This window comes from Cnephaeus nilssonii (assembly GCF_951640355.1).
Source record: "Cnephaeus nilssonii genome assembly, chromosome: 2".
Lineage (NCBI taxonomy): Eukaryota > Metazoa > Chordata > Mammalia > Chiroptera > Vespertilionidae > Cnephaeus > Cnephaeus nilssonii.
In genome coordinates this window covers 17,017,031-17,044,293 of record NC_137073.1, presented here as the reverse complement: position 1 = coordinate 17,044,293, position 27,263 = coordinate 17,017,031, and the positions used below count along the sequence as shown (strand labels likewise).

General features: G+C 48.8%; 2 protein-coding genes and 1 pseudogene across 9 annotated transcripts in view; 1 reads left to right on the top strand and 2 right to left on the bottom strand.

Annotated features, from left to right (window-relative positions):
- Positions 1-22,508, top strand: part of ANKS3 (ankyrin repeat and sterile alpha motif domain containing 3) — a 34,735-nt gene extending 12,227 nt beyond the window's left edge. For 2 of the 4 annotated variants that reach the window (XM_079794634.1, XM_079794632.1), the window contains exons 6-17: positions 4,121-4,256; positions 9,980-10,138; positions 12,977-13,114; positions 13,621-13,730; positions 15,967-16,143; positions 19,173-19,297; positions 19,787-19,928; positions 20,373-20,545; positions 20,913-20,998; positions 21,498-21,581; positions 21,788-21,878; positions 21,968-22,508. In XM_079794634.1, the coding sequence (XP_079650760.1) occupies positions 4,121-4,256; positions 9,980-10,138; positions 12,977-13,114; positions 13,621-13,730; positions 15,967-16,143; positions 19,173-19,297; positions 19,787-19,928; positions 20,373-20,545; positions 20,913-20,998; positions 21,498-21,581; positions 21,788-21,867 (1,410 nt within the window). In that variant the 3' untranslated portion in view covers positions 21,868-21,878; positions 21,968-22,508. Of the gene's footprint in view, positions 1-4,120; positions 4,257-9,979; positions 10,139-12,976; positions 13,115-13,620; positions 13,731-15,966; positions 16,144-19,172; positions 19,298-19,786; positions 19,929-20,372; positions 20,546-20,912; positions 20,999-21,497; positions 21,582-21,787; positions 21,879-21,947 lie in introns of all 4 variants that reach the window. The other 2 variants (XM_079794633.1, XM_079794635.1) reach the window with 2 other exon arrangements.
- Positions 12,034-13,078, bottom strand: LOC307113244 (large ribosomal subunit protein eL18-like; annotated as a pseudogene). The gene has a single exon. The product of its transcript is annotated as a large ribosomal subunit protein eL18-like (transcript).
- A 106-nt stretch (positions 22,509-22,614) lies between the features above and the next one.
- Positions 22,615-25,399, bottom strand: NUDT16L1 (nudix hydrolase 16 like 1). Of its 4 annotated transcripts, none has more exons than XM_079794710.1 (4): positions 25,124-25,337; positions 24,783-25,043; positions 23,822-24,053; positions 22,615-22,888 (listed from the first exon to the last, which is right to left on the bottom strand). In XM_079794710.1, exons 1-3 carry the CDS (start codon positions 25,265-25,267, stop codon positions 23,832-23,834), a joined length of 627 nt encoding a protein of 208 aa, XP_079650836.1. In that variant the 5' UTR covers positions 25,268-25,337; the 3' UTR covers positions 22,615-22,888; positions 23,822-23,831. The 4 variants fall into 4 exon arrangements, with proteins under 4 accessions (XP_079650836.1, XP_079650835.1, XP_079650838.1 ...); XM_079794709.1 differs by having other exon boundaries at positions 22,619-22,888; positions 23,831-24,053; positions 25,118-25,330; XM_079794712.1 differs by having other exon boundaries at positions 22,622-22,888; positions 25,118-25,399.
- Between the last annotated feature and the right edge of the window lie 1,864 nt (positions 25,400-27,263).

The window sequence follows — 27,263 nt, the reverse complement described above, 5'->3', positions numbered from 1 at the left end:
CAGCTCTGTACTTATTGACTGTATAAGTATGTTTATCATTTCCTTTTTTAGTGGACATTTAAGTTGTGTTCACTCAGCTATTCCTAACAGTGCTGCAGTTCACATTTTTTTACCTGTCTTCTCAAGCATGTGTGAAGGGGTTTCTCTGGGAGATCAGGATGTAATCTTAAAAGTAGAACTTTGGTGTGTACGGTGGGTGCATCTGCACTAGAGAGTGTTAACTTGCTTTCTTACATAGTTGTCCTAGTTTACATTTTTCCGATAGTATTTTATAGCTCTTGCCTCTCACACCCTCAATAACAATTGCTATGTGATATCAGACGAACTGTCTCCTATTGATTTTTACTGTTCCAGATTTCTGGTGAGGTGGGGCATCTTTTCATATGTTAGCCATTTGGGCTTCCTTTTCTACAAATAATTATTCTTTGAAGATAAACCTACTCACACAGACTAGGATCCTTAAGACAGAGCCTAGGGTCAAGAATAGATGGGCACAAAGAAAAATAATAAAAACAAAAAACAAACAAAAGAGAATAGATGGACAGAAAAAAAAAAATAGATGAGCCCAGAACTGTAAGAAGCATAACCTCTGCTTCTGAGTTTAGACTGATTTTAAATGATGTAGAACTGAAAATTGTAAGAGACAGATACTCATGTAGTTTTTAAACAGAAAACATATTGGTAAATCAGAGACCTTATATCATTTATCTATCGTCAAGATTATTTACTCCCCAGCTGGGCCTGAGACCCTGTATGGGCAACTCATACTCAGGGAAAACAAATTGTATTGGATTTCTTTTGGAAAATTTAAAAAATTTTAAACTTTGAAATAATTTCAGACTTAAACATCACAAAATAGTACACAGAATTTGTGTACCTTTGCTAGATTCCCCAGTGTTAACATTTCATGTCTCTCTATATATATACATATAATATTTTTTAAAATATCTTTTTATGGATTTCAGAGAGGAAGGGAGAAGGAGAGAGAGACAGAAACATCAATGATGAAAGAGAATCATTTATCGGCTGCCTCCTGCACTCCCCACATTGGGGATTGAGCCCCCAGCCCGGGCATGTGCCCTGACTGGGAATCGAACCATGACCTCCTGATTCATAGGTTGACGCTCAACCACTGAGCCATACCAGTCAGGCTACATATAATCTTTTAAAAATTATTTGAAAATAAGTTGCTAACATAATGCCCTTCCCCCCCTAACTACTTTCATATGTATTTCCTAAAAACAAGAATAATTTTCTCTTTCATACTCGCATACATTATCAAACTCAGGAAATCAATGGAGTTCTTCCTTGAGCTCACTAATCAGCAAAGTTGTTGGCCAATTCCAAGCAATTGCTTCTGGCTGTGGTGGCCGGTGGGCATGTCTTAGAGCGTGTGGCTGGTGGACCAGTTTGCTCCACTGCTGGGGAGGCTGTTTGGCTAGCCCTGCGTGACCACTCCGTGTTCCTTGCAGATCTCCTGCTAGGTCTTGGTTAGCCAGAGGGCTGGGCCCATCCGGTCCCACCAGAGCCAGGCTTCTTTCTTGGAGATGGAGAAGTGGATGAGGCCAGGCACCTCAAACTCTTCGCCAGGGGAGGAAAGGGCTGTGGCTGCTTCCCTTGCACCCCTTGTCCCTTCCAGTGGGGGCAGACTCCAGCAGCACAGTCTGGGCAGGCTGATCGGGGTGTGTTTGGGCCTCTCTCAGGAGGGAGCTGAGAGTTGATCCAGTGGCCCTCCAGCTGATCAGTGCACCCACATTACTACTGGTCCGTGGTCTCTAAACTGTGATCCCACTTTCCTGTCAGTTACAATGAATGTTGATCATGTAATTTTCTTATAATTTATGTACATTATAAAATAGGAAGAAAATTTGGAAAACATTTAAAGGGTGAATAGATAGAAATTCTTATACTCTCTTTCCTCACCTCAGGGACCTTCTTGTTCTGGGGTCTCTTTTCTTCCTCATTTCTTGTTAAAGAATAGTATTGCTTTGGTCTAGCCTGAGGTTGAAGTCTTCAGGCTTAATAACAGGTACTAGGTAAAACCCTACTGTGAAAATAGTATTGTTTGTTCTCGTTGAAACCTTTGGGTTTCTTTTATCAAACTGAAACTAGAAATCATATTTCCCCCCCCACCAGTTTTTTGAAATAATTGATACACATCACTATATAAGTTGATTTGACTTATATATATGTGAAGTGATTACCGTGATAAGTTAACATCTATCATCTCATAGAAAATATATATACAGGGTAGGGCAAAAGTAGGTTTACAGTTGTTCATATGGAAAATAATAAAATAATTAATGAATAATGACACAAGAATAAACTCTTGTGTACTCACAACTGTAAACCTACTTTTGCCCTACCCTGTATGTATTTTGTGGGGGGTGTTAATCCTTACCTGAGGATATTTTTTTCCATTGCTTTTCAGCGAGAGTGGAAGGGAGGGAGGAGCAGGAGGGGATGGAGGAGAAAGAGAGAAAGAGAAAGAAACATTGATGTGAGAGAGACACTTCAACTGGTTGCCTCCTGCACATGCCCAGATGGGGTAGGGAGTGAACCTGAAACCCAGGTACGAGCTCTTTACCGAGAACTGAACCCGAGACCCTTTGGTGTGCAGGCTGAGCACACAGGCCAGGGCTCTATGTTTTAACTTGCGATGAGAGCTCATAGGATTTCTCTCTTAACAACTTTTCCTGTACATCTTACAGTAGTGCTCACTATAGTCATCATGTTGTACATTACATCCCTAGTATTTTTTTATTTTATAATTGAAAGTTTGTGCCTTTTGACCATCTTCACCCAGTTCCCCCTTCCCCTCTAGAAATTCTTTTTTTTTTCAATCCTCACCTGAGGATGTTTATTGATTTTTAGAAAGAGAGGAAGGGATAGAGAAACATCGATGTGAGAAAGAAACATCAGTTGCCTCCCATACATGCCCTGACCAGGGATGGAACCCGCAACCTGGGCATGTGCCCTGACCGGGAATCGTACTGGCAACCTTTTGGTGCATGGGATGATGCCCAACCAGCTGAGCCACCAGCCAGGGCAGGGTATGTGCACTTTTAATGTTTTGACTTTCTCTTGCTGATATGCCCTCCAGAGCACTGAGCTCCAATATCCGGTATTCTCATCTGCAGATACAAGACCGCACGTTTGAAGCTTTGAAAACGGAAAGTTTATTGGGCTTTTCTAGTTTCAAAAGTAAACATGCTCATAGAAATAAGTTTAGAAAGTATAAAAGTATTAAAAATAATATTAACAGTTTGGGCATATTTCCTTCCAATGTGCTTTCTGTATACTAGTACTTTGTTGTTTTGCTGCAATTGGAATGTGTATACAGTTTTGTCTCCTGGTTCTTTTAAAAACTTGGCTATACCCATTATTTGTATGACAGTAACATAGTGAACTCTCCATCTCTGAGCATTAAAGTTGTCTCTGGGTTTTCGTTATTGCAAAAATGTTGTGCTAAACATCTTTGTGCGTAAAAGCTTTCTCTGTGTATTTGGGGCTATTTCCTTAGTATAGAGTCACAGAAGTGGAATTACAGTGCTGTATACAATAAGTACTTTTTAGGGCTTAGGATAAAAGTTACTAATTCTGTTTCAGAAGAGTGGGGCTCTTATTCTGATTATGCTTTTTAAAGGCTGCTTCTTTACCAAATCTGTTGTCTCCAATTTTCTGTGTGAAGAGAATGAAGTGAGGTGGACGCATGCCCGGGTGCCAAGGGTGAAGGTGGGCTCTCGCTCACAGCAGCCTGAGTTTATCCTCGCCCAGAGCACCTGATTGCCTCTCCCTTAAGTATCTGTCTGCCCCACGGCGGCTGAAAGCTAAAGGCAGTGAACCTGCAAGCTGCCTCAGCTGTGAGATGGCTGGGTTAATGTGTTATTTGTCAAGCCAGCAAGCCCCTCGCTCTACCCCACTTTCAGCATCCAGAGTGAGACCACACAGGCCCTTGCCTTTTCTCCCCACGTTGTGAAGTCTTAGAGGACCCTGGTGCAGGCCTTTCCAAGATGGTGATAAGACGCCATTGCACCTCTCATCCTGGGTCCACCGCTCTGGAAGTGAGGGTGCTTTGCAGGGGAGGTTCCTAACTCTTGTTCTTTTACCCTTTCCATAGGGAGTCAAAGTGGACACGAGAGACCACAGTGGAGCCACAGCCCGAATGCTGGCCAAGCAGTATGGACACATGAAGATAGTGGGGTTGATAGATGCTCACTCGCTTTCTCTGCCCAAGAACCTCTATCGGAGCCCAGGTACCTGTATCTGCGGCCTCACTCTTTCCTGGAGTCCCTCCCCCTGCTCTCACCTACTTTAAGAGATTTGGCTCCTGCAGCCTTGCCAGACCTCTGCCTCCCCTGACGACTCCATTTTGCAGTCAGAGTTGAGGCCTGCTTGTCTAAGGACAAGTTAGTTAGAGTGTAGAGTGGTACCCACCAGGCTGAATTCGGGTACCCAGGATGTGGACTTGTGATGCCCTCCCAGACGTAGGAGGGCAGCCTCACAAGGGGGCTGGCTTTTGGTTCTTGTTTCTTGATTTTCTAGTGGCGCTTGTTGCTGTGCAAAATGTTTTAATTTTATATAGTCAAATTCATCAATCTTCTTTCCTCTGGATTTTGAGTCATAAAAATCTTTCCCTGCCCTGGCCAGTGTGCTCAGTGGTTAGAGTGTCGGCCCAAGCACTGAAAGGTCTCAGATTCGAATCCTGGTCAAGGGCATGTACCTCGGTTGTATATTCCATCCTGCCCCCCAGTCAGGGTACGTGCAGGAGGCCAACAATTGATGTTTCTCTCTCCCTTTCACTCTCTCTCTAAAGATCAATGGAGCCCAGCCAGCATGGCTCAGTGGTTGAGCGTCAGCCTATGGTTTGATTTCTAGTCAGGGCACATGCCCGAGTTGCGGATTCGATCCCCGGTGTGGGGCATGCAGGAGGCAGCTCATCATTGATGTATCTCTCTCTCTCTCTCTCCCCCTCTCCCTTCCTCTCTCAAATCAATAAAAAATATATATTTTTAAAAAGATCAGTGGTAAAAATATCCTCGGATGAGGATTAAAAAGAAAATCTTTCCCTGTGCCCTAGTTGTACAAGAATTCATCCATGTTTTCTTCTAGTACTGACATGGTTTCATTTTGTGTGTGTGTGTGTGTGTGTGTGTGTGTGTGTGTGTGTATGTATGTGTGTATCCTCACCCGAGGATAATTTTTCCATTGATTTTTAGAGAGAGTAGAAGGTGAGGGAGGGAGGCAGGTGGGGGAGAGACGGAGACAGACATTGACGTGAGACATTGATTGGTTGCCTCCCATACGTGCCCCGACTGGGCCTGAGATTAAGCCTCCAACCCAGGTACGTGCCCTTGACTGGGAATCAAACCCGAGACTCTGGTGCATGGGCCAGTGTTCTAACCACACCAGCTAGGGGCGACATGGTTTCATTTTTAACATTGAGATCTCTGACTTATTTACACTTTTATTTTCATTTATGATATGAGGTATGGTGTTTCCCAAATGGCTACCCAGTTGTCCTAGCATCATTTATTTAAAAGTCCACTTTGACCACTTAGTGATCTGAGTGGTTGTTTGTGTCACACGAAATTTCCATTTGTGCCGTGGACAGAGCCACACTGCTTTAATTATAGAGGGTTTTTGTAATATGTTTTACTATCTAGTAGGGCTGGTCTCCTTTGTAGCTTTCCTTTTCCAATGTTTTCCTAGCTATAGCTTTTGTGTGTGTGTGTGTGTGTGTGTGTGTGTGTGTGTGTGTGTGTGTATGTGAACTTGAGTATCAGCTTGCCTAGCTCCTTAAAAACAGCATGTTGATATTGAAATTGTGGCAAATTTGTAAATTAACTATCCCTTTATGTTGAGGCATCCCATCTAACAAAGGGAGTGTGCTTTTTGTTCAAGTATACTTTTGTGTCTTACAGGAGGGTGTGAAATTTTTCCTCATGTTTTGCATATAATTTAAATGTATTCCTAAGTGTGTGGTTTTCTTTGTTGCTATTGTAAATGGGGATCCACTACCATCATATCCTCTAACTGCTTATTGTCTGTGAATATTGATGTCTGTATACAATTTTTATATTCTTCTGCCTTACTCAGTTATTTCATTGTTTGAGTTAGTTTTATTTATTGATTCTGTAGGGTTTTCCAGGTATATTCCCATATAATCTGCAAATATAGATTTACTACTTCTTTCTGATTGTTATACTTCTGATTTTGTTTGTTTAGATTCATTGGCTAATACTTCTAGTACAACGTTGAATATAGTGGAGACAGTGGACATAGTCACTGAGTCCTGACCTTAGCAAAAATGCCACATTAAGATGCTGACTTAAGAGTAAGATGTGTGTGTGTGTGTGTGTGTGTGTGTGTGTGTGCGCGCGTGTTTATTGATTTTTAGAGAGAGAGGAAGGGAGAGGGAGAGAGAAAGAAATATGAATATGAGAGAGAAACATCAATTGGCTGCCTCCTAAACGCCCCCTACTGGGGATCGAGCCAGCAACCCAGGCATGTGCCCTTACTGGGGATGGAACCGATGACCTCTTGGTACATGGAACAGCACTCAACCAACTGAGCCACATTGGCCAGGTCTCTCTCTCTGTGTGTGTGTGTGTGTGTATTTTTTAAAATTTATTTATTGTTGACAGTATTACAGATGTCCCCCATTTCCCCTCCTTTAGGTGAGCATGTATTTTTTTAATATTAAAGCATCTGTCATTTCATTGAGTGTTTTCTACAAAAATAAATGTTGAATTTTGTCAAAGGCTTTTTCAACATCTATAGAGATGTTTGTGAGTTTTCTCCTTAGATCTGTTAATGTATTATATTAATGAATTTCCTAATAAGGAACCAAGTTTATATTCTTGGCATAAATCCTCGTTGGCGTTTTATATTCCTAATGTGGTGTTGGATTCTGTTTGCTAATGTTTTATTTAGTGTTTTGTATGGCTACTCATTCATAAGTAATATTGGTCTATGATTTTCTTTTGTTCTGTCTTCATCAGGTATAGGTATCAGTGCTATACTTGCTTCATAAAAACAATCTGGAAGTTTTCCTTCCTTTTTTTGTGCTCTTGAACAATTTTTGCAGCATTGGTGCCCCATGGCCTTTGAAGGTTTGGTAGGATTCTCCTGTGAAACCATCTTTTCTGTTTGTGGTTCCTTGATAAGTTTTTCTGTTTCTTCTATAGAAATTGGTATGCTTAAGCTTTCTGATTTCACTGGGGTCAATTTTGGTAACTGTATTTTCCTAGGAAATAATTTCATCCAGGATTTCAAGCTCATGTACATAGAGGTCTGAAAATAGTAGGTTTTTTTTCCTTCTCCTTTTAAAAAATTTCTTCATTTTGCTGGCTTCCATCTCTACCATGTCTCTCTGACTTTTTTTACTTCTTTCTTGATCTCGTTCATTCTTCGGTGGTTTTCATACTTCAACACGTCTGATTCAGTTTTCTTTCTTTTTTAAAAAAAATATATTTTTATTGATTTCAGAGAGAGGAAGAGAAGGAAGAGAGAGATAGAAACATCCATGATGAGAGAGAATCATCATTTGGCTGCATCCTTCAGGTCCCTACTGGGGATTGAGCCCTCAACCTGCGACCTCCTGGTTCATAGGTCAATGCTCAACTGCTGAGCCACATTGGCTGGGCATGGTTCTGTTTCAAATCTGTTCTTCCTTGGGCACCTGGTGAGATAATCTTTATATTTTAATTTTGACTATTTTTCCTATTTCTTCCCCTAAGTTCAGTCAGTTTTCTCACCATTGTGTGTGTGTGTGTGTGTGTGTGTGTGTGTGTGTGTGTGTACATGCTCCTTTTTGTTCTCAGATTTGAATTTTGGATTTTGTGTTCAGGGTGCCTTTTCCTGTCCTCAGGTGCTATGGAAGGATGTGTAGTTCAGAGTGTCATGTCACAGTTTTCTGCCTACTCCTCGGTTGAGTTTTGGAGAGGGGGAAGGAGTGTTTTTACTTGCTGTGTGTTTGATTCCTGGTTTTTATGTGCTCCCTGTGGAGAGGCGAAGATCACTGGTGCTTCTGCATTTCGCGGACAGAGCTTAGTGGCCTGGCTAGTGCTTGAGTCCTGGTCCAGGAGCTGCCTTCTCCCCGGTGGCCCCTTTTTGGAATGGGATGTATTTGGACCAAGCATTATGTGTCCTCTGATAGAATTTTGTTTTGCCAGATCCTGAACTTGCCCTGCTTGCTTTCCTCTTCACTCCCCGTTTCCGAGGTCTCTCTCCCCAAAAGGCCTGCTGCTCCTCGGACTGTCCCCTCAGGCCCCATGTGCATTCTTAAGTCACTTCCCGTGGTCATGCTCCGCTCCACCAGCATTCTTTTTCAGTATTTTTGCCCATAGAATGGACTTGGTCTTCCCCATCGTCTCTCCTCTGTGTGGTTTTCCCTAGATCTGCTTTGTTTCCCACAGAGAATAGAGGTGAGCAAGCTGGCTCTTTCTTTGCTGAGAGGGTCACTGGTCTGCTCCTCACAGCAGCAGGAACTGTGAAGTTGGCGGTGCTGTCTGCCAGCTAGCTCTTGCTGAAGGTGTGGGATTTGTGAGATTCTCTCTGTGTTCCTGCTGACTTGTGCAGGTCTGAGAGTACGTGTTGGGAGGCTTAGATTCACGGAGCTGCCTTTTCCTTGGTTCCCCCTCCCTTGTACACTTACTTTTTGTGATTCCATGTTCTGCTTGGGCGGGACCATGGTCTCCTAGTGAGTTGAGTAGGGAACGGTGGGAGTGGTTCACTTGCGTCACTGCCCGAGTTTGGAACCAGGGTCAGTAACTCCCTGACTTGCCGGGCGTCTCTGAGAGTTGAGCTCTCAGTTCACATCTGAGTGAGCCTGCCCCCTTTCCAGGGTCTGGCTCTGCCCAGCTCTCTTCCTGGCCTCAGGATTGTTTTGTAATAAACACCAGCTCACACGAGTACAGTGGTAATCAGAGACTTCTCTGCATCTCCACCCCTGCTTATCAACTCCAAAATAAGATCATACCAGATGGGAGCCTGATACAAATATATCCATGAATTTTGCCTGTAGGTATGATGAAATATAGGAAACTATGAACAGCAATAAAACAGTAATGTCTGTGGGGTACACTGAACAGTTAAGCTCAGATGAGTGGTAATTTGAAATACTTCCTAAAACGGCACACAGAGCTTGTTTCCTAAGTAATTATTGAGATTGAGAATATAAAATTGCCAAAAAGTCATGATGCTAGATTTATTTTAAAAAATAATAATAAAAATAAAAAAGAAAGCACCCACAGACCAAGATCACCCCCCAAAAAGAAGTCATGATGCTCTGAATGTTTATGAATAGATATTATTTATCTCTTCAACTTAGAACAAAATTTATTTCCGATTGTAAATATAATACATGCTTGTTATAAAAAATTCTTCAAACCCAGACAATGAGAGGTATAAGAAATAAGAACTAGACTCCCCCTCTTCACAGATGCTTTCAGTTCAGCTCATACTCAGCAAGCTTGCTGTTCCCCCAAATGTCCCCGTAGCCCATCTGAGCAGTGGACTGGCCCATTATGGCATTTAAAAAAATTATCTTTTTTAAAAATTTAAAAAAAAATGTTCAATTATAGTTGACATTCAGTATTCTCCACCATCTCGACTGTAAATCCCATTACGGCATTTCTTACCCATGAAGTCCTGGGAAACTTCTGCTTCTTGATTTAAGAAAACCAATTATGGTGATTGTCTTTCAGTTCACTGTGAAGATTAGTAAATTAGTCCCTCCCACTACAGTTTTTTAAAATATATTTTTATTGATTTTAGAGAGAGAGGAAGGGAGAAGAAGAGAGAGAAACATCGATCAGCTGCCTCCTGCATGCACCCTGACGGGATCGAACCACAGCCTGGGTGTGTGCCCTGACTGGGAATTGAATTGGTGACCTTTTGGTGCATGGGATGATGCTCAACCAACTGAGCCACACCGGACTGGGGAATTGTCTTAATTTTTGTGTTTGACCCACAGAAAAATATGAAGATCTGAGCTCTTCAGATGAATCCTGCCCTGTTCCTCCGAGACAGAGGCCCTGTCGGAAGAAGGGCCTCAGCATCCACGAGGGGCCTCGGGCCTTGGCGAGGATCACAGCCATTGGACTTGGAGGCAAGATCCAGCCATCTTGCTATGGTGAGCAGTCCACGTTTCCTGATGGCTTTCTGATAGTTCGTTCACGCATTCTGTCTGGATGAAAAGGAACAACTCTCAGGTTCCTGAAATGTGGGCCACTGGGTTGGAGCAGCAGCTCAAAGATTCCAAATTGATGACAGTGATAGAAATATATTAGTCAATGGCTAGTTCTTGGGTTTGTGTTCATCCTTTGAGTTTTCTTTTCATTGGTTAAATTTACAAATAACAGCAGCAGAAATGTCGCTATGCTCAGATTTGATTCATCACATAGTGAGTCAGCTAGTGCAGGAACAGGGTGCCATTTGAGTCCCACTTCTGGTTCTGGCTACAGCACCTGGGTGTGATACTTAACACATTTGCCGGCTGGAGATGGATATGCCTCTGGGCCAGGCCAAGGACTCTCTCTTGCTCTTTTCTCATGTGATGGATTTGATGCTCAGACCCTTCTGAGAATTGTCGCATGATGTACTTGGTGGACTAGAATCCTAGACCCCAAGTTTCCAGACCTCCCGAGTTTATTCTCAAATTGTCAGTTCCTAAATGTTGAGTGCAGTGCCCTTGGGGAGTGCGGGAGGCGCCAATAGTTCTTGGAGCAAGTTGGGTTTTTTGCTCACTGGCCTGACCAAATGATCATACTTGTGTACAAGTTACATCTTCCATTGATGTCTGTCACCCATCACTGGCCAGGCCAAGTGCTGGTCTCGTGGGCTGGGTAGATGGGTCCTCCTCATGAACAGACACCCCTCTTGAGCCTAGGCTTGGAAGAAACCAACTCTCCCAGTCAGAGGAGACCATATTTCAGTCAGGAGTATGTTAGTAACTTGATTTCCTTCTAAGACCCATGGAAGGAGTCCTAGGTTGGGAACTGGAAGTCTGCCTTCTCCTATTGACCTTGGGGGGTGGGCTGACTGGCCACGGGGAAAGGCCCTCCCCCAGCTGCTGGCAAGCTCCTTTTGCAGGATGAGGGCACAATTCATATCCTTCCTGTCCGGTGTGCTTATAAGCACATGGCTCTGGGACATTTGGCTGACTTGTTTTAGTTTTGAGTGGCAGAGTCTGTTCCTTTTTGAGGAGTCTATGCTACCTGTCCCCCCCTGAGATATGGTAGGGGCATAGGAAGCACGGGCCTTCCCTGGAGGTGGGGTGTAATTAATCTGTGTAGCTATACGACAAATGCTTTTATTAAATGGAATTCTTTTAAGTTATCAAAATAATCCATGGCTGAAGTCCATTTGTACACTGTTCTTTTTATGCGCCCACAGAGAAAGCTGGAAGAATGTTCACCAAAATAATGATGGTAGTTGACTTGGTTGTGGCGTTTAAGGAGAGTTTTCTTCTCACAACTTGTGATATTTACATTTTTTATCGGTACATGTAGTCTTTGCCAACAATTAAAGAACATTTTAAAATAATAAATGTACAGATTTTAAAAAGCGCTGACAACTACAAAAAGGTATAAAGAAGAAAATAAGTTAGACATGGCTTTGTTAGCCAGTCTGTTTTATGCAAATGAACGTACTTTCTGTGGGGAAGGGGCAGGGCAAAATGGGAATGGAACTCTCTGGTTTGTGTTCTGCCTTTACTCCTTGTTTTCTTGCAGGCAGATACGTCCAAAGGTTGTATAATTTGGTGTTACTATGGTTAATTTTTAGCCCAGGGCCTCCAACCTTCCTGCTTAGCCAGATCTATTTTTGACTGGGGTTGACTGACCCGAAGAGGAAACCCTTAGATGCCTGTGCCCCTTAGATGCCAGGGACCATAAAGGCTGGCATATGAGATTAGATGCTTCCAGCTAAAAGGTACACTTTTTCCTTTGCTCAGGAGTCTGTAAACACAGCTTACCATTTCCTACTCTCTCCTTTTTTTTTTTTTTTTTCATCCAAAATCATCTTAATTACAAGGTAGGATCTGGGGTTATTTTTTTGTAGCTGCAGCTAACCTGTCAGCCTCTTGGACATTTCAACTTCCGGCCCTTGGATCGTACGTAGGGTTTGGTCTGGCTGTGAGGCATTCCTGGGGCCTTGCTGAAATGCTTGTACACTCCGAGGCACTTGCATGCACCAGAAAGCAAGGTAGGGCCACAGCCCTTGGGGGAATCCAGGGCCATTTGGTCGAAGGTGAGGATCCTGCCCCTGGCCTTAAGGATGCGGCTACAGGAGGCTGCTCACACCAAGTGCACACACCTCCAGTCTGGGCACCTCGTAGATACGCACATCATGGGTTATAGTTTCTACATCCACAGCAGTTTTGGCCTCTAGGCTGGAAGCTTCATCTTCCGGACCATCCGGGAAAGGGACAGAGGAGGCCAGTTGGTGCGACTCGAACAATCTATTCAGCACCACTTGGTTGAAGGTGGAGTTGGTTTGTCTGGCCAAAAACCTGTATATCTTGACCAACAGCCTTAGGAAGATGTCCTGGATCTTGGGCTCCTTGTGCCGAACTTTTCAGTCTTTGTTGGTGTTGTGGCAGATGTCGACTCCCATGATGGCCCATTCCCTTCTTTTTCATTTGGAAAAGAAATAGCATAATGTGGGAGAGGGCACCAGGCTTGACCAGGTGCTTTGACTCCACCATGCTCTTGCTGTGGGACACAGGATTGTCTCTCAGCTCCTCGGAGCCGGTCTCCTCGCCTGCAAACTGCACATGACATTATGTCCCGGTTACTGTGGCGAGTAGGTGAGGTTATGGCCAGGAAGATACAATTTTCCTTCCTGCCTGCCTAGATCCTGGGTCTTTCCTTATGCTGAGGTCCCTCTGAGGAGGTGGTCATGTTTGGAAGGAGGAACTTTTCTTCCCTTTTGTGTTCATGTGGGTTTATGTACCCCATTCTGTTCACAGAGCAGGTGCCTCCACGGGGCTATGTCACCTTCAACAGTAGTGATGAGAACCTTCTGGAAGGAGGGGGCTTCTGCTACAGGGATGTCACTTCCCCCATCAACGACCGGGACGTGGAGAGCAGCAGCAGCAGCAGCCGGGGTATGTGTGCCAGCCCTACCCATCCTGCTGGGACTCGGGTGCTGTGACGAGTCTCTCTGGTAGAGGATGAGAGGGTGAAAGACATAGAAGGCCCTGGCTCTTTGGAGGAGAGTCAAAGAACCTGGCATGGCCCAGAGAGAAGCAGCTTCCAGCCAGTGTCTCTGTGCCTGTGTGCAGGGTCTGGGGGAGTTGTTCCTGACAGGTTTAGCTTCTTGATTGATGAGCCCAAAGGAAATGTCTTTGCTATAATACATGTATCATCCATTCAGCAGCTGCTTACTGAGTGCTCTGTGTGCCAATTATTGTTCTAAATGCTTGGGTTTACCAGTGAACAGAACAGACAAAAACCCTGTCCGTGTGTGTAGAGGGGAGGGGTCAGGCCAGGCAGTCAGCATGAAACAGTAAACTAAGGAGTTGATAAGTGCTGTGGATGAAACAGCTCAGGCTCTGGGGAGTCACTGTGTGCGCGACCTATAATCAGGAGTCCTTGTCTTCGCTGTTGGCAGAAGAGCAGGCCTTCTGTGCCCACCTTGGGGCTGTGCGGAGCAGCAGCAGCAGCGAGGGCCTGGCGAGAGCCCCAGGAGTCAGCAGCGAGGCCTCTTTGGAGAGCAATGAGGTAAGGCCTCTCCTTATTTCTTATCTCTCATCTCCTTCCCCTTTTTTTTGGTGTCACGGGGGGGGTGGGGCGGCGGGGGATGCTAACAGTTCATTTGAGATGGCAAGGCTCATAACAAGGAATTAATGCATGTCTGTGCTGTGTTAGGACATACAAGGTTCGGGGCCACTATCTAGGACAGTGGTCGTCAAACTGTGGCTCGCGAGCCACATGTGGCTCTTTGGCCCCTTGAGTGTTCTAACGCTATTTCTTCAAAATAGACTTGCCCAGGCCGAAAACCAACTTCTGAGCATGGGCCACGAAGTTTCAATCGCACTGTACGTGCGTGCCCGCATGTGGTATTTTGTGGAAGAGCCACACTCAAGGGGCCAAAGAGCCGCATGTGGCTCGCGAGCCACGGGTTGCCGAACACTGATCTAGGAGAACTACCTGGGATTAGGTGACCTCAGTAGAAGCCTCTGTGTAGCAGGTGCGGGGAGTTTCAAATCTTGTGAGGGAAGTGGCACAGATTGAGAGTAGAAGCTGGAATCATGGGGCAGAGAGCAGTTTGGACGCAGCCACGTCAGCTGCAAGACTTTCAATGTTACTTTATTTTTGGAGCAAAGGGATTTGTCCAAGGTTCCACAACTACTTAGTAACAGAGCTGGGATATGAACCCAGCTCTAGATGGCCCCAAAACTCATGCACTCTTCCTCTACCCATTTTTTTTTTAATCCTCACCCAAGGATATATTTTTTCTATTGATTTTTATAGAGTGTGGGAGGGAGAGAGGGAGGTAGGGAGGGAGAGAGGGAGAGAGAGAGAGAAACATTGATGTGAGAGAGACACATCAATTGGTTGCCTCTCACATGCACCCCAACTTGGGCCAGGGACCAAACCTGTAACCCAGGTATGTGCCCTTGACCGGAAATCAAACTTTCTGCCTTTCGGTGTGCTGGCCAACACTCCTAACCACTGAGCCGCACCAACCCAGGGCCTTTTTTTTATTCCCATTTCCCCACCCCTCTCCCCTTTGGTAACCATTAGCTTGTTCCCTATATCTGTAGTTCTGTTCCTGTTTTGTTCGTTTTTGGAGTTATATATTAAGTGAAATCATATGGTATGTCTTTCTCTGACTTATTTTACTTGGCATAATATCCTCTAGGTCCATCCATATTGTTACAGATGGCAAGATTTCATTCTTTTTTTATTTTTTTAAATATGTTTTTATTGACTTTTTTCTTTTTAGAGAGAGAGGAAAGGAGAGGGAGAGAAATATCTATGAGAGAGAAACATTGATTGGGTGCCTCCCACATGGCCCCTACTGGGAATCAAGCCCACAACAGGGCATATGCCCTGACTGGGAATTGAACTGGTGACCTCTTGGTACATAGGACGATGCTCAACCAACTGAGCCATACTGGCTGGGTAGATTTTATTCTTTTTTATTGCTGAGTAATATTCCATTGTATATACATACCACATCTTTTTTATCTATTCATCTGTTGAATACCTAGGTTGCTTCCATATCTAAGCTATTTATTAGTAACTAGAGGCCCGGTGCACAAAATTCTTGCACGTGGGGGGTGGTCCCTTAGCCTGGCCTGTGCCCTCTCGTTGTCTAGGAGTCCTCGGGGGATGTCTGACTGCCAGCTTCGGCCCGTGCCCCATGGGGAGTAGGCCTAAACCACCAGGTGGACATCCTTAGTGCTGCCGTGGAGGCAGGAGAGGCTCCCACCACTGCTGCTGGGCTCGCCAGCCTTGAGCCTGGCTTCTGGCTGAGCGGGGCTCCCCCTGTGGGAGTGCACTGACCACCAGGGGGCAGCTCCTGCATTGAGCGTCTTCCCCTTGATGGTCAGTGTGCATCATAGCAACCAGTGGTTCCACTGTTCGGTCAATTTGCCTGTTAGCCTTTTATTATATAGGATACTGCAGTGAATATAGGGGCACATACATATTTTTGAATTAGGGGTTTTTTTCTTCAGATAAATACTCAGAACAGGGAATTGCTAGATCATGTAGCAGCTCTATTTTTAATTATTTCAGAAATTTCCATATTGGCTGCACCAATTTACAATTCCACCAGTAGTGTCTGAGGGTTCCTTTTTCTTCACGTACTCACCAACATTTTTTATTGACTTATTGATGATAGCCTTTCTGACAGGTGTGAGGTGATACCTCATTGTGTTTTTAATTTGTGTTTCCCTGATGATTAGTCTTTCAGTGTTACTTTAAACACACACACCTCTTGCCACAGGATTCAGATAATGCACGTAAAAGCTCGGCTCGCAAGCAAACTAAAAGTTATATGAAGACCAAGAATCGCTACAGCAACAGTGACAACCAATGGCCTCCCAGCACTGGGACTTCTGGGGTAGCCTGTTCCCCAGGATCTACTCCCCAGACTGAGAGGTTCCCCTATGCAGGACCCCAGGTAAGACCATTTGTGAAACTGGTAGTTACATTCTGTGATTTGTGAGGTATTTATTGTGTGCTTACAGTGGGCCAAGCACTGTTAAGAGAGTGGTGGCTTTTCCCCAAATGACTGTAAAGCTTCTTGGGCTGAGAGGATTCCTAAGGTCGGAGGTGCTGGTGGGAGGGTTTGTGCCTGTCCCTTCCCATAGGAGAGATCTGTCTCCCTTTGATTACCATGCTCGTTTCCATACTTGACTCAGCCCCCCTGAGCTTTCAGGAGATGCAGAGACAAAGTGGCACATAGTAATGAAAATTGCTGTTTCTGCCTTCTTCATTATGGGTCACTCTGGCTAAGCAATATCTTGGGGTTTATAGGTGTGACATAACAGCTCAACTGTCTAATGTGTGTTTATCGAGTTCTCTTGCCCTCAGTGGGCATAGGTGATACAAGATGAAATACAGGTAAGTACTTGCCATTTATTTGTTCAAGTCACAGCTCTGCTGTTCACTAGAAGCCTATGATTTTGCTGGCTTCCTCTTGCCCCACCCCATCCCCTGGGAGCTGTCTCCAGGGCCTGTATTCCCAGGTTCTGCAAGCAGCTGCACCACTCGAGTCCTTAAATGCATGTTGATTGGAGAGTTGTTTGAATCTTAAAAGCTGTTTCAGAAAGTAGGTTGAAGAAAATGATGGAGTAACAACTTTTGAAAATTTGCTCCTCTGTTAAAGGCAACATTGAAACTGGCAAAAGTGGTCAAAATCAACTTTTTCCCAGAAACTTGTGAATCAAACTAAAGGCTTGTAGCAACTTGGAGAGTGTTTATTCAAGAGAAACGACTGACTCTCAGTGAGAACTGTGAGCTTTTAGCATTTTAACTTGCCCTAGTCCCATTCTTCCACTCTCCAATGCCACGGTAGCTGTGACAGCCACTGGAGGGGATAGAGCAGAGCTGGAGTGCTTTCAGAGTTTCATTCCAAAGAATTGGCATTACTAGAATATCTGATGGTTCCCTTGAAGACATGCTTATTATAAGACCATATTAATGTCTCTCTCTCATCGATGTTTCTAACTCTCTATCCCTCTCCCTTCCTCTCTGTAAAAAAATCAATTAAAAAAATATATTTTTTTAAAGACCGTATTATAAGACTCAGAGCTTATCTACTCAACAACAAAAGTCCTCTCATTGGAGGATGTGTATTGAAAATAATACAGGGAAATGTTTTGACTTTGCAGCTGTCTGAGGCATTGGATAACAGCTTGGGTGAAAGATTAACCACAAAGCTTAAAAGGAAAATCTGGGGAAGGAGATGTCCATAGGAGCTTTGAAAAGCTCTGACTTATTCCTGGGAATCTAAAAGGCCACATATGTGCTCAAGACTGTGTATGGTCAAGAGTACCTGAGAGTACCTCCGATGATTTTGAGTTTTGAGCAAGCAGGAAGCAAAGGCTAGGACAGAATTGTCATCTGCCTGGCTGAGTGCTGAATATGTGCCCAACAAGTGCACAGAGCTGTTCAGCAAAGGCTGGGAGATTTATTGGTTTTGGTGTTTAGGAGATCTCTGTCCAATCCTCAGATGATCACTAAGCTAACTGAGTAGAGACTTCAGTAGCCACAGACCAGAAAGAATACAGACAACAAACCCCAGAGGGAGGAGAATTAGATCTCCAGAGCTGCTGCATGAAAATGTCCAGTTTTCAACAGAAAAAATATATGCAGAGAACAAGGAAGAATAAGTAATAAATAGTAAGAAAAGGCAATAGTAGAAGCTGTCCCTGAAGAAGTCCAGACATTGGACTTAAAGTCAAAGACTTTAAGTTTTTAAAAATATGTTTCAAGAGCTAAAGGAAACCACATCTAAATAGAAAATAAAGTGATAGAAATAAAAATGAACTAAATAGAAATTCTGGAATTGAAAAGTATAATAACTGAAATGAAAATTTCACCAGAGGGGCTTAAGAGCAGATTTGAGCACACAGAAGAATCAGAAAACTTGACATAGACCAGTTGAAATTATCCAATTTGAGAAACAGAAAGAAGAATGAAGAAACATGAGCAGAAACCTGTGAGCCACCATCAAGTATACCAACATGCACATATGGTGTTTCAGGAGAAGAGGGAGAGGAAAGCAGAAAAAAATGTTTTAAAAAATAGTCAAATCTCCCAAATTTAATAGAAACATGAATCTGCACATCCAAGAAGCTAAATGAACTCTTAAGTAAGTTAAACTCAGGTCCACACCTAGACCAACATAATCCAGCTGTCAAAAAAAAAAAAAGAGAATCTTGAAGGAAGAAAAATGACTCATTGCCCCAAAAGGATTTGCAATAAGATTAACAGCCAATTTCCCCATCAGAAACCAGAGAGACATTTGACGACATAGTCAAAGTACTGAAAGAAAAATAACCAAGAATGCTATATTCAGCAAAACTGCCCTTCAAAAGTGAAGGAGAAATTAAGACCAGCCACAGGTAAACAAAGTCTAAGAGAATTTGTTGTTAGCAGACCTGCCCTGCAGGAAACACGAAAGGTGTCCTTCAGGCTGAAATGAAAAGACACTAGATCCAAAGACACAGATAGGTGTCTCTGGACTCCTTGCTCTCTCTGAGGGCACAGAGAGGAGGGGCAGTATGGGCCTTCTGCCTGCAGTCAAGTCACTGTCCCATTGCTGAACTTGGGGGATCAGCAGGGCTCAGATCTCCCCCTTAAAAGCGATCTCACAGCCCGACTAGTGTGGCTCAATGGTTGAGCATCGACCTATGAACCAAGAGGCCACAGTTCAATACCTGGTCAGGGCACAGGCCCAGGTTGCAGACTCTATCCCCAGTAGGGGGCGTGCAGGAGGCAGCTAATCAATGCTTCTCTCTCTCCCTCTCCTTTCCTCTCTGAAATTAATAAAAATATATTTAAAAAAAAATTAAAAAGCAACCTCACGAATGCACACTTAGCAGGAGAAAAGTGGCTCCACCTTGCATCATGTGCTTTTTTTTTGACCCCATGTCTTTGTGACCTGCCCGTTCTCTGACCTGTCCTGGCCTCTCTGCCCACTAGGACCTTGCCACACTGTTGGAGCAGATAGGGTGTCTGAAGTACCTGCAGCTGTTTGAGGAACAAGACGTGGACCTTCGAATCTTCCTGACCCTCACTGAGAGCGACCTGAAAGAAATTGGCATCACGTGAGTCCAGAGGGGCCATCTGTGGCTGCATGCCCCTTTGTTTCTGGGACCGTCTGATGTTGCAGCTTTCCAACATTTGGAGAGAAAGAGCTGCCCTCTCTAGAGGTCAGCTGTCTTGTCCATTCCTAGATGTAGATGGCCTGAGTCTTGTGGCTCCTCAAGCTGGCCCAGCTCAGTGCTATATTCAGGGAACCCCAGACATTTTCTGCCTGTTCACTTTTGAGAACTTTCCAAGTTGGCAAACATAGCCTGGGCCAGCTGGCTAGTTCCCTACTTAGTGAAAGCAGCAGCCCGGCTGGGACGGGGACCCGGAGCAGGGGGCCTCCAGTGAGGTCATCACTTCTTACAACCCTTTGTTTCTGTCCTCTGCTGTAGGTCCTGGGACTACCCTCCCCCTTCAAGGATCTTTCCTAGGGAAACCATGGTCTGTGGAGCTTTCAGGCGCGTGGCAAATGCTGACCCAAGTTCTTTCCACATTCCCCCCGATAGGTTGTTTGGACCCAAGAGGAAGATGACTTCTGCCATTGCCCGCTGGCACAGTAGTGCCCGCCCCCCCAGTGACGCCCTGGAGCTGGCCTATGCCGACAGGCTGGAAGCTGAGATGCAGGAGCTCGCCATCCAGCTGCACAAAGTAGGTGGGGGGCAGGGGGCGGGAGGGTATGTGCAGAAATGGCAAGAGAGGTGTCTGGAGACACACACCTGCAGAGAAGGACAGTGATAGGACAGTGAGGGCAGAAAGCATGACCATGAAGGGGAGATGTGCAGGCAGGCCACAGGAGAGGCCCAGAAAGGTATGGGACATTAGGTGGAGGTCAGGTGGACGTCCACAGGAGAGGAGAGAGGGTGAGGCCAGAGAACAAGAGGCGTGGACCCCAGTGGGCTCACAGGAAGGGACCCAAAGCAGGGGAGGCTCCAAGGTGTAAACAGGCCTCCCATTGCAGGAGGGACAGGCAGAGACAGAGGATGGGGTGGTTCCCAGCCATGGCCTGGGGGCCTGTGTCTCCTGCATCCTTGGCCAACTTGCCTGCCCCATCTGCCGGCCTGCCAGCCCCACCTCCCACCTCTCCCTCTCCAGCGCTGTGAGGAGGTGGAGGCCATGCGGGGCCAGGTATCCCAGGAGCAGGAGCTGCGGGCTGTGGTGGAGAGCTGCCTCCTGGAGCAGGACAGCACCCGCAAGGACATCCTTGTCCAGCTGCAGGAGACCTGGGCCCTGGCCCAGGATGCTGCTCTCATCCTGGACCAGCTACAGTGAGTAGGCACCTGAGCTGATCGAGTTCCCTCCAGATTCTTCAATCAAGGATTTGCTTTCAGGGCCTTCTGAGTCACTCCTTGCCCCCCGCCCCCCCCCCGCAATTTCACTCTCGCTGTTCCTTTCTCCAATGTTGACCAGGCAGAAGTAGGGCCATGAAAATCTGCATACCCTACGCAAGCTCTCCGCCTGGGTCTCGGGGAGAGCTTGTCAGTGTGGGTGGGTGCGGGGGGTGCTTGCCAAGCCCAGGAAGGTGGGCTGTGGGGACACTCGAAGTGGGGATGTCTGCCATCCCCTGCCCTCTGGGACGGTGCAAGGCAGTTGCCAGGCTTTCCCCTTACCAGCACTTGGTCTTGTGTCCTGCAGAGCCTGTCAGGCTGAGCTGTCAGCCCGAGTGAAGCAAGACGAGTCCCCTCTGGGGGCCACCCTAGGCCCAGCCCTCCCTACAGCTGGTAAGGAGAGCAGTGTCCTGGGCCAGGACTGGGCAGAGATGCCTCCTCAGGCTGGGTTTTACCACTTATCTCGATGGTTATCACATTTACACTCCCAGGTCCCTTTGCAAACACAGTCCCAGACTCGAGGGTGAGGGCACGCCGCCCTCCTCAGCCCATTTCCCTAATGTCCCTCCTGGTGGTTGGAGGCAAATCCCTTGGGCCATTGTGACTGCTATCCAAGACCTCAAGTGACCTCTGCAGCCTCCAGTTGGAGCCCAGGCTGGGTCCACCCCAGGGCGTAGCCTCACAGGCCAGTGACCCCCACACTTTCATTCCTGGGGCCAGGCCCTGACCAGCAGTTACTGCTTTGGGTAAGCAAGCAGAACCTATTTTGATGTAACAAGGGGGTCACACAGGCACTGACAGTTGGGTGGGTCTCCTGGTCACAACAGTTCAGGACAGAGGCAGGGCCTGTGAGCACACAGACCCCAGGCTCACCCAGCCTTCTGCCCCATAGACTCCAAAGGCTGGCAGGCCTCCCTGCAGGCCCTGAGCCTCCCCGAGCTGTCGGGAGCATTGGAGGACCGAGTTCATGAGATGGGTGAGTCTCTGGGAGGACAGCCAGTGACCCTCGCCCCTGCCCAGGGACCAGACAGGAGTAACAGGAAGAGCCCTTAAGCTTAGACCCCTTAGGGCAGCCCCACTACAACCTACTGACCTTCCAGGTCATCCATTACTAGTGCCCCCCAAGGCACCCCTTCCCATTGCTGCCCACACTTGCAAAGTGGCCTCTATTCCCATCCTCAGGACGAGTGCTATGCTCGGTGACCCAGGGCCTGGAGAAGCTGCAGGCACTGAATGGGAAAGAGAACTGGCGGGAGCCTTAGTCTGAGGGATGGTGAGTACAGCCCAGGACCCAATCTGGGATAGCAGGGTCCGCTGGGAGCTGAGCGAACGCCCACTTCAGTCTTCCCTTTTCCTTTTCAGAATCTGACGTTGGGTGACTGATCCACCCTGAAGCTGTGTGCCCGGAAGACAGGAGGGCAGTGAGTGGGCAGTTGCAGCAGCCCAGGTCCCAGCTGGGGCCAGAGGATCGGCCCTCGGGAGCAGCTGGCAGAGAGACAGGACCAGGCTGTGGCCGGTGCCAGGCAGCAAGGCCCCCACAGAAGCAGGACGAGGGCCTTGCCCTGAACCTGGTGGTAAGGCCCAGAGCAGACAGGACCTTGGGGAGAGAACGTGTCCCCATACCCCACAGACGCCACACTCAGATTTGCCCTGATGGGTGAGGATGGGCGTCTGGGCAGCATATGTCATTTGCTGGAAAATAAAATGTAAGATCAGCTGGTGAGGGGCTCAGTTCTGGTCACACAACATGTAGTACTGGCTAACATAGCAAAGCAAGGGGAAAGCCATGCCAGGACCCCCAGCTCCAGCAACTGGCTGGGGCCCAGACTTCCTTGCCAGGACAGAGAATACTGTGCTTATAGGGGTGCAGACTTGGTGACCCCTCTTGCCCCATGGTCCCCAGCAGCTAGGGCTTTTTGCTCAGAGCCCCCGTGATTCAATAGAAACTACCTGGAGAGCCAAGCATGCCCCCATACCCCAGGAAATGAGAGAGGAGCAAAGTACAGGTATTTTATTTACAGAGTGGAGTGCCTTTGCCCAGTGTGGCTGCTTCATCAGGGCTCTAAGGTGGAACAGATGCCCAGGCTGGGCAGGCAGCACCGCTTTTCGTAGGCTGGGGAGGCACTGTGGAAACTTTCCAGTAGCTTCACTGAGTTGAGCCAGACTTGGGGCCATAGGAGACTGCCAGCGGTGACCTTCCTGCCTGTGGCGGCTCTGCTGTTGTCATTCTGCACACTCGACGGGTATGTCCAGACCATCTCTGGGAGCTGCCTGTAGGTCATACTGGGAATGGAGAAAAGGAGGCTTTCAAAGATCAGCAGGCTCAGCCTAGCGGTAGAGCCACCAGGATCACAAAAGGGGCCTCTCTGGACGGTCTCAGCACAGAAGCCCCAGACCAAGCCGACAGCCCAGAGAGGTCCATGGCTGGTAGTGCCACATGGGAACAGGGAGGTGGACAGCAACCACCTCAGACAGGAGGCCTGTGACAGCCTAACTCTGAAGGGTGCCAGTGCTCTTGGACTTGGCCCGCTCCTTAAGTCTTGGGTAGTAAGAGAAGGAAGGGGACAACCTCCTGTGCCCTGCCTTGAGCCTGCAGTCAGGACCAAAGAATAGAGCAGCAGAGGAACCACTTTGCTGTCCCTTCAACAGCTCCATCTATTAGCTGGGCCCGTGACCCTGACTGCCCTTGGGGACCAAGCACCCATAATTCATACAACACGGAAAAGGAAATCTAAGCCAATAAAGCTAAGAACTAAAATTAAAAGCACAACATCCTACCCAAACTGGCTCTCCTCTAGGCCCTGAGGCTGCTGGCACAGAGGGCAGGATGCAGGAATGAGTCAACTGAGACAAAGGCACCTCCCTTGAGAGCCAACTTCTCATTGGTCTCAGTGTCTGTGCATCTATCCACTGGGAAAATCAGGCAGTGCCTGCGCCTCCACCAGCCCATGAGACTCTCAGGTGCGTTTGAGCCTCAAGGTGGATAAGAATGTCCTGAGCCTGGGCAGCCAGGCCCACCACCCACTGACTAACCTGAGAAGGTCCCACCTGGCCCTGTGACTGCTTGAGGCAGTGGAGATGATAAGATGCCCACTGGCCCCAAGCAGTCAGAAAGGATTACACACGCACACGCACACACGCACGAAGACACTCCCACAGGATTTCAGGCCCGTCTCAGCCCCTGGACACAGCCAGGGGAGGGCAAAGACGCAGTACCGGAGCAACCTCAGGAAGAAGATGGGAGCAGCTTCTCCAGGGCCTTCTTCTGCTTCTCGGTGGCTGCAGCCACAGCTTCAGCCAGCTTTTCCTCGGGCATCATGTTGAGCACCTTGAGGGCGAAGAGGAGCTGGTATTTAGCCGTGCTGATGAAGGCATTGCTCAGGAAGTTGGGAAAGCCACCGACTCGGTCCTTCTGGGTGTACAGCGGGACCCGCACCAGTCCCAGCACCTGCACAAAAGGGGACCAGAGTTGGGGCCAGGCCCCTACACTAATAGCACAACCCTGGTAGGAGGGGCCTGTAAGCTGCTGGGCCAGGGGAAAGGGAAGGGAAAGCAGGTTGCCAAGGACAATGGGAGACCACGGCAGGGTCTGGTGAGGCAGAAGCCAGCCACCTCCTTTGGAGCAGTGCAGCCCTCTCCTCCCCAAGCAAGTGTAAGGGCCACCCCATGCACTTCCCACCCTCTGCACCCTCATGTTCCAGCCTCCCACCCGCTGGCGGGAAGCCCCCCAGTCCGCACCCCATGCTCCCCCTTGCAGCAGGTGAACCCCCAACACAGCAACTGTCACTCCCAGCCCTTCCAGACCCTAGCACCCCTAAATCACAAGAGCCCTCAACCCCTGCACCATGAGAACCCAACCTTCATTCCCAGTTCCTCTTTCTGCCCTTCAACTTCCCACCTCCTCGAGCAGGTCCCGCCCCATCCCATCCCCCCAACCAATCCCACTCCCCACCCCCAGGATTGGCAATGGCAGGCAGCAAGGCGGATGGAACACAACCCCGAGGGAGCCCCAGCCTCCCACCGGCACCTCAGGTCCCTCTCCCTACCCCGAGGCTGCAGTAACCCCCCACCCAGCCCTGCCAGGGGACCCTCAGGAGGACGTGTTACCCATCGGTGCCTTCCGCAGGGCCAGAGCCAAACCCCGGGGTGGGGGGCGGGACCCGGGCGGCGGCCCCACCTCCAGGCCGTGGTCGCGCGAATGAACCGCGCTAATCTCCACGGCGTGCAGCTGCTCCAGCGTCAGCTGCCGCGCGTACAGGTGTGCCACGACGCGGTGCGGGCCCTCGGTCAGGTGCGAGCTCAGGTAGTCGGCCTCGGTGAGGCGCAGGCAGCCCAGGCCCAGGCCCAGCACCCGGTTCAGTCCGTCCTCCAACGACCAGAAGCGCCGGTCCACGAAGCCCCCGGGGAAGCCCAGCAGCCCGTCGAAGCGCATCTGCATCTACAAGGGAGCGCCGGGTCACGGGCGCGGGTCCGAGCGGCGTCCCGCCCACGTCCGCCCGCCCGCGTCCTCACCAGCACCGAGAAGCGCATGGGGATGCGGCCGAAAAGCTGCCCGGGGTTAGCGGCGTACAGCATGGCGTGGCACGAGTGGCTCCAGCCCGGCCCCAAGCGCATCGCCTCCACCCGGCTGATCTGCTTCAGCTCTGGCACCGCAGCCGACATCTTGTTACTACCCACCGCGCCGCGGCACCTCCCCTTAAGTGCGTGCGCTGGCCCGCCCCCGCCGCACTGGCCAATCCGCGGGCAGCCGAGCCCCCTCCACCAATCGCTGACGCGCTTCGGGACAGAGCCCCACCGCGACGCGTCGTTGAGCGGCGCAGGGGCGTGTGCAAAGGGAGGGACGGCGCGCACCACGGCCCGCACCCAATAGCCTCGGAAACCGAACGCCGGCCCCGCTCGGGCACTCGAAACCACAACGCCCGGCAGGCAACGCGCGAGCCGAGCTCCACCTCCGGGGCTGGGACTTCGGGCTTTCTGCCTGCTGCCTGCGGAGCCTGCGGGGTTGGGACAGTGAGGAGGGCAGCGGGGTCCTCCAAGACCACGTCGCCCTTGGCGAGGCCGAGTCGCGTGCCTTCCCCCAGCGCCTCCTTGGGCACGTGGGCTCCTCCTGCCTCTCCCTACAACCCTTCCCTTCAGGCACACTAGCTTCACAGTCCTGGGCGCCTACGCCTGCAAAGCACTCCAGTCCAAAGTCACTGCTAGTCTGCCTGACTCCGTATCAGCAGGAAGAAAGGGCCTGGGGATGCTCCAACTGCCCCACAGTGCGAGTCCACGCGCGGCCCTGGGCTGGGGGTGGATGACGAGAAGCCCCAGGCCTCCCCACACCCAGCTGGCTAGGGCCAAAGTGGCTTAAGTCCCGGACTGGGAGCTTCCGGGCCCAATGCCCCCAGTGTCCTCCATGTCAGGCCCCACATGCCAGGTACTGTTGGAGGAAATAGGGTCTCCCCGATTTCCCGAGGAGGAGGAGGAGCCTGGGCTCAAAGGGCAGGCCTTGCCTAAGGGCACTCCACAGTTGGCGATGCAGCCAGGATCCTACCCTAGATCTCCACCCTGTCTCTTGCTCAGTGTCCACGACAGAAAACCTGCCTTCAGCCTCACTTACCCCACGTTTGTGCAGAAGGAAACCGCTGGAGTCCTGAGTCCTGGTGCCCCTCACTCCACCTACTGGCCCAAGCTCCATTTGCCTCCCCATGGTGAGCATAGATTTGCTGAGTGGAGAAACTCAGGATGGGTACCACGGGCACAGCCTCGGGAGAGCCATGCATTGAGGTCAAGGTCTGTGGCACCGGGTAGGCTGCCCTGAGCAGGGCTGAGGAGGAGAGGAGAGGTGGCAGAGGGCAGGCAAGGGTTGGTGGGATCCACCAGAAACTCACGTTTGGCCCATGGTGTATTCTATCAGAAGATGTGGAAATAAGGACCCAAAGAGGGAGGCCCTCACCCCGCTGTGGCCCTCTGCCAGTCAGGGCTCAGAGGAGCAGCTGCAGCTGACAGGCCAGGTCCCAGGCAAGTATCTGGAGGGGAGAGGTCTGTGAGGGGAAGGGCCCAATCAGAGAGGACCCTATCTCCAGGCTGCGGGGCATGACCCAAGTCCAGGGCCAGGGTGCAGCAGGGGGCACAGAGGAAAGGCACCCTGTGCCCAATCCCTCCCTGACACCAGCCATTAATGAACAAGGTGGGTCCATTTGGGGACGTAAGGAGGGAGATCCAGTGTAGCCCATTCACGAACTCATCCGACACTGAGCATCTTCCTACCCACACTGGCACAACCAAGGGTGGCAGTCCGTCCTTGGGGCAGGGATTGGCCAGCCAAGTGCAGTTTCCATTCTCTAGTGCCTGAGTTGAAGAAGGGCCCAGTGGCCCTGGCCAGTGTGGCTCGGTTGGAGTGTTGCCCAGTAAACCAAAAGGTCATGACATACCTGGGTTGTGGGTTCGATCCCTGGTCTGGGTGCATGTGGGAGGCAGCCGGTTGATATTTCTCTCTCACAAGGATGTCTCTCTCCCCCCCTTCCTGCCTGTCTAAAATCAATAAACATATTCTTGGGTGAGAATTTAAAAAAAGAAGGGGACTGGCTGGCGTAGCTCAGAGGTTGAGCTTTAACCTATGAACCAGGAGGTCATGGTTCGATTCCTGGTCAGGGCACATACCTGGGTTGCGGGC

What these genes read in the sequence shown, in the direction of transcription:
- NUDT16L1 (XM_079794712.1), bottom strand. Translation starts at nt 25,267, where the DNA reads ATGTCGGCTGCGGTGCCAGAGCTGAAGCAGATCAGCCGGGTGGAGGCG. An exon ending in CCATGCGCTTCTCGGTGCTG is followed by an intron (nt 25,044 to 25,117) that starts GTGAGGACGCGG and finishes GCTCCCTTGTAG; the next exon opens with ATGCAGATGCGCTTCGACGG. An exon ending in CGCGCGACCACGGCCTGGAG is followed by an intron (nt 24,054 to 24,782) that starts GTGGGGCCGCCG and finishes CCTTTTGTGCAG; the next exon opens with GTGCTGGGACTGGTGCGGGT.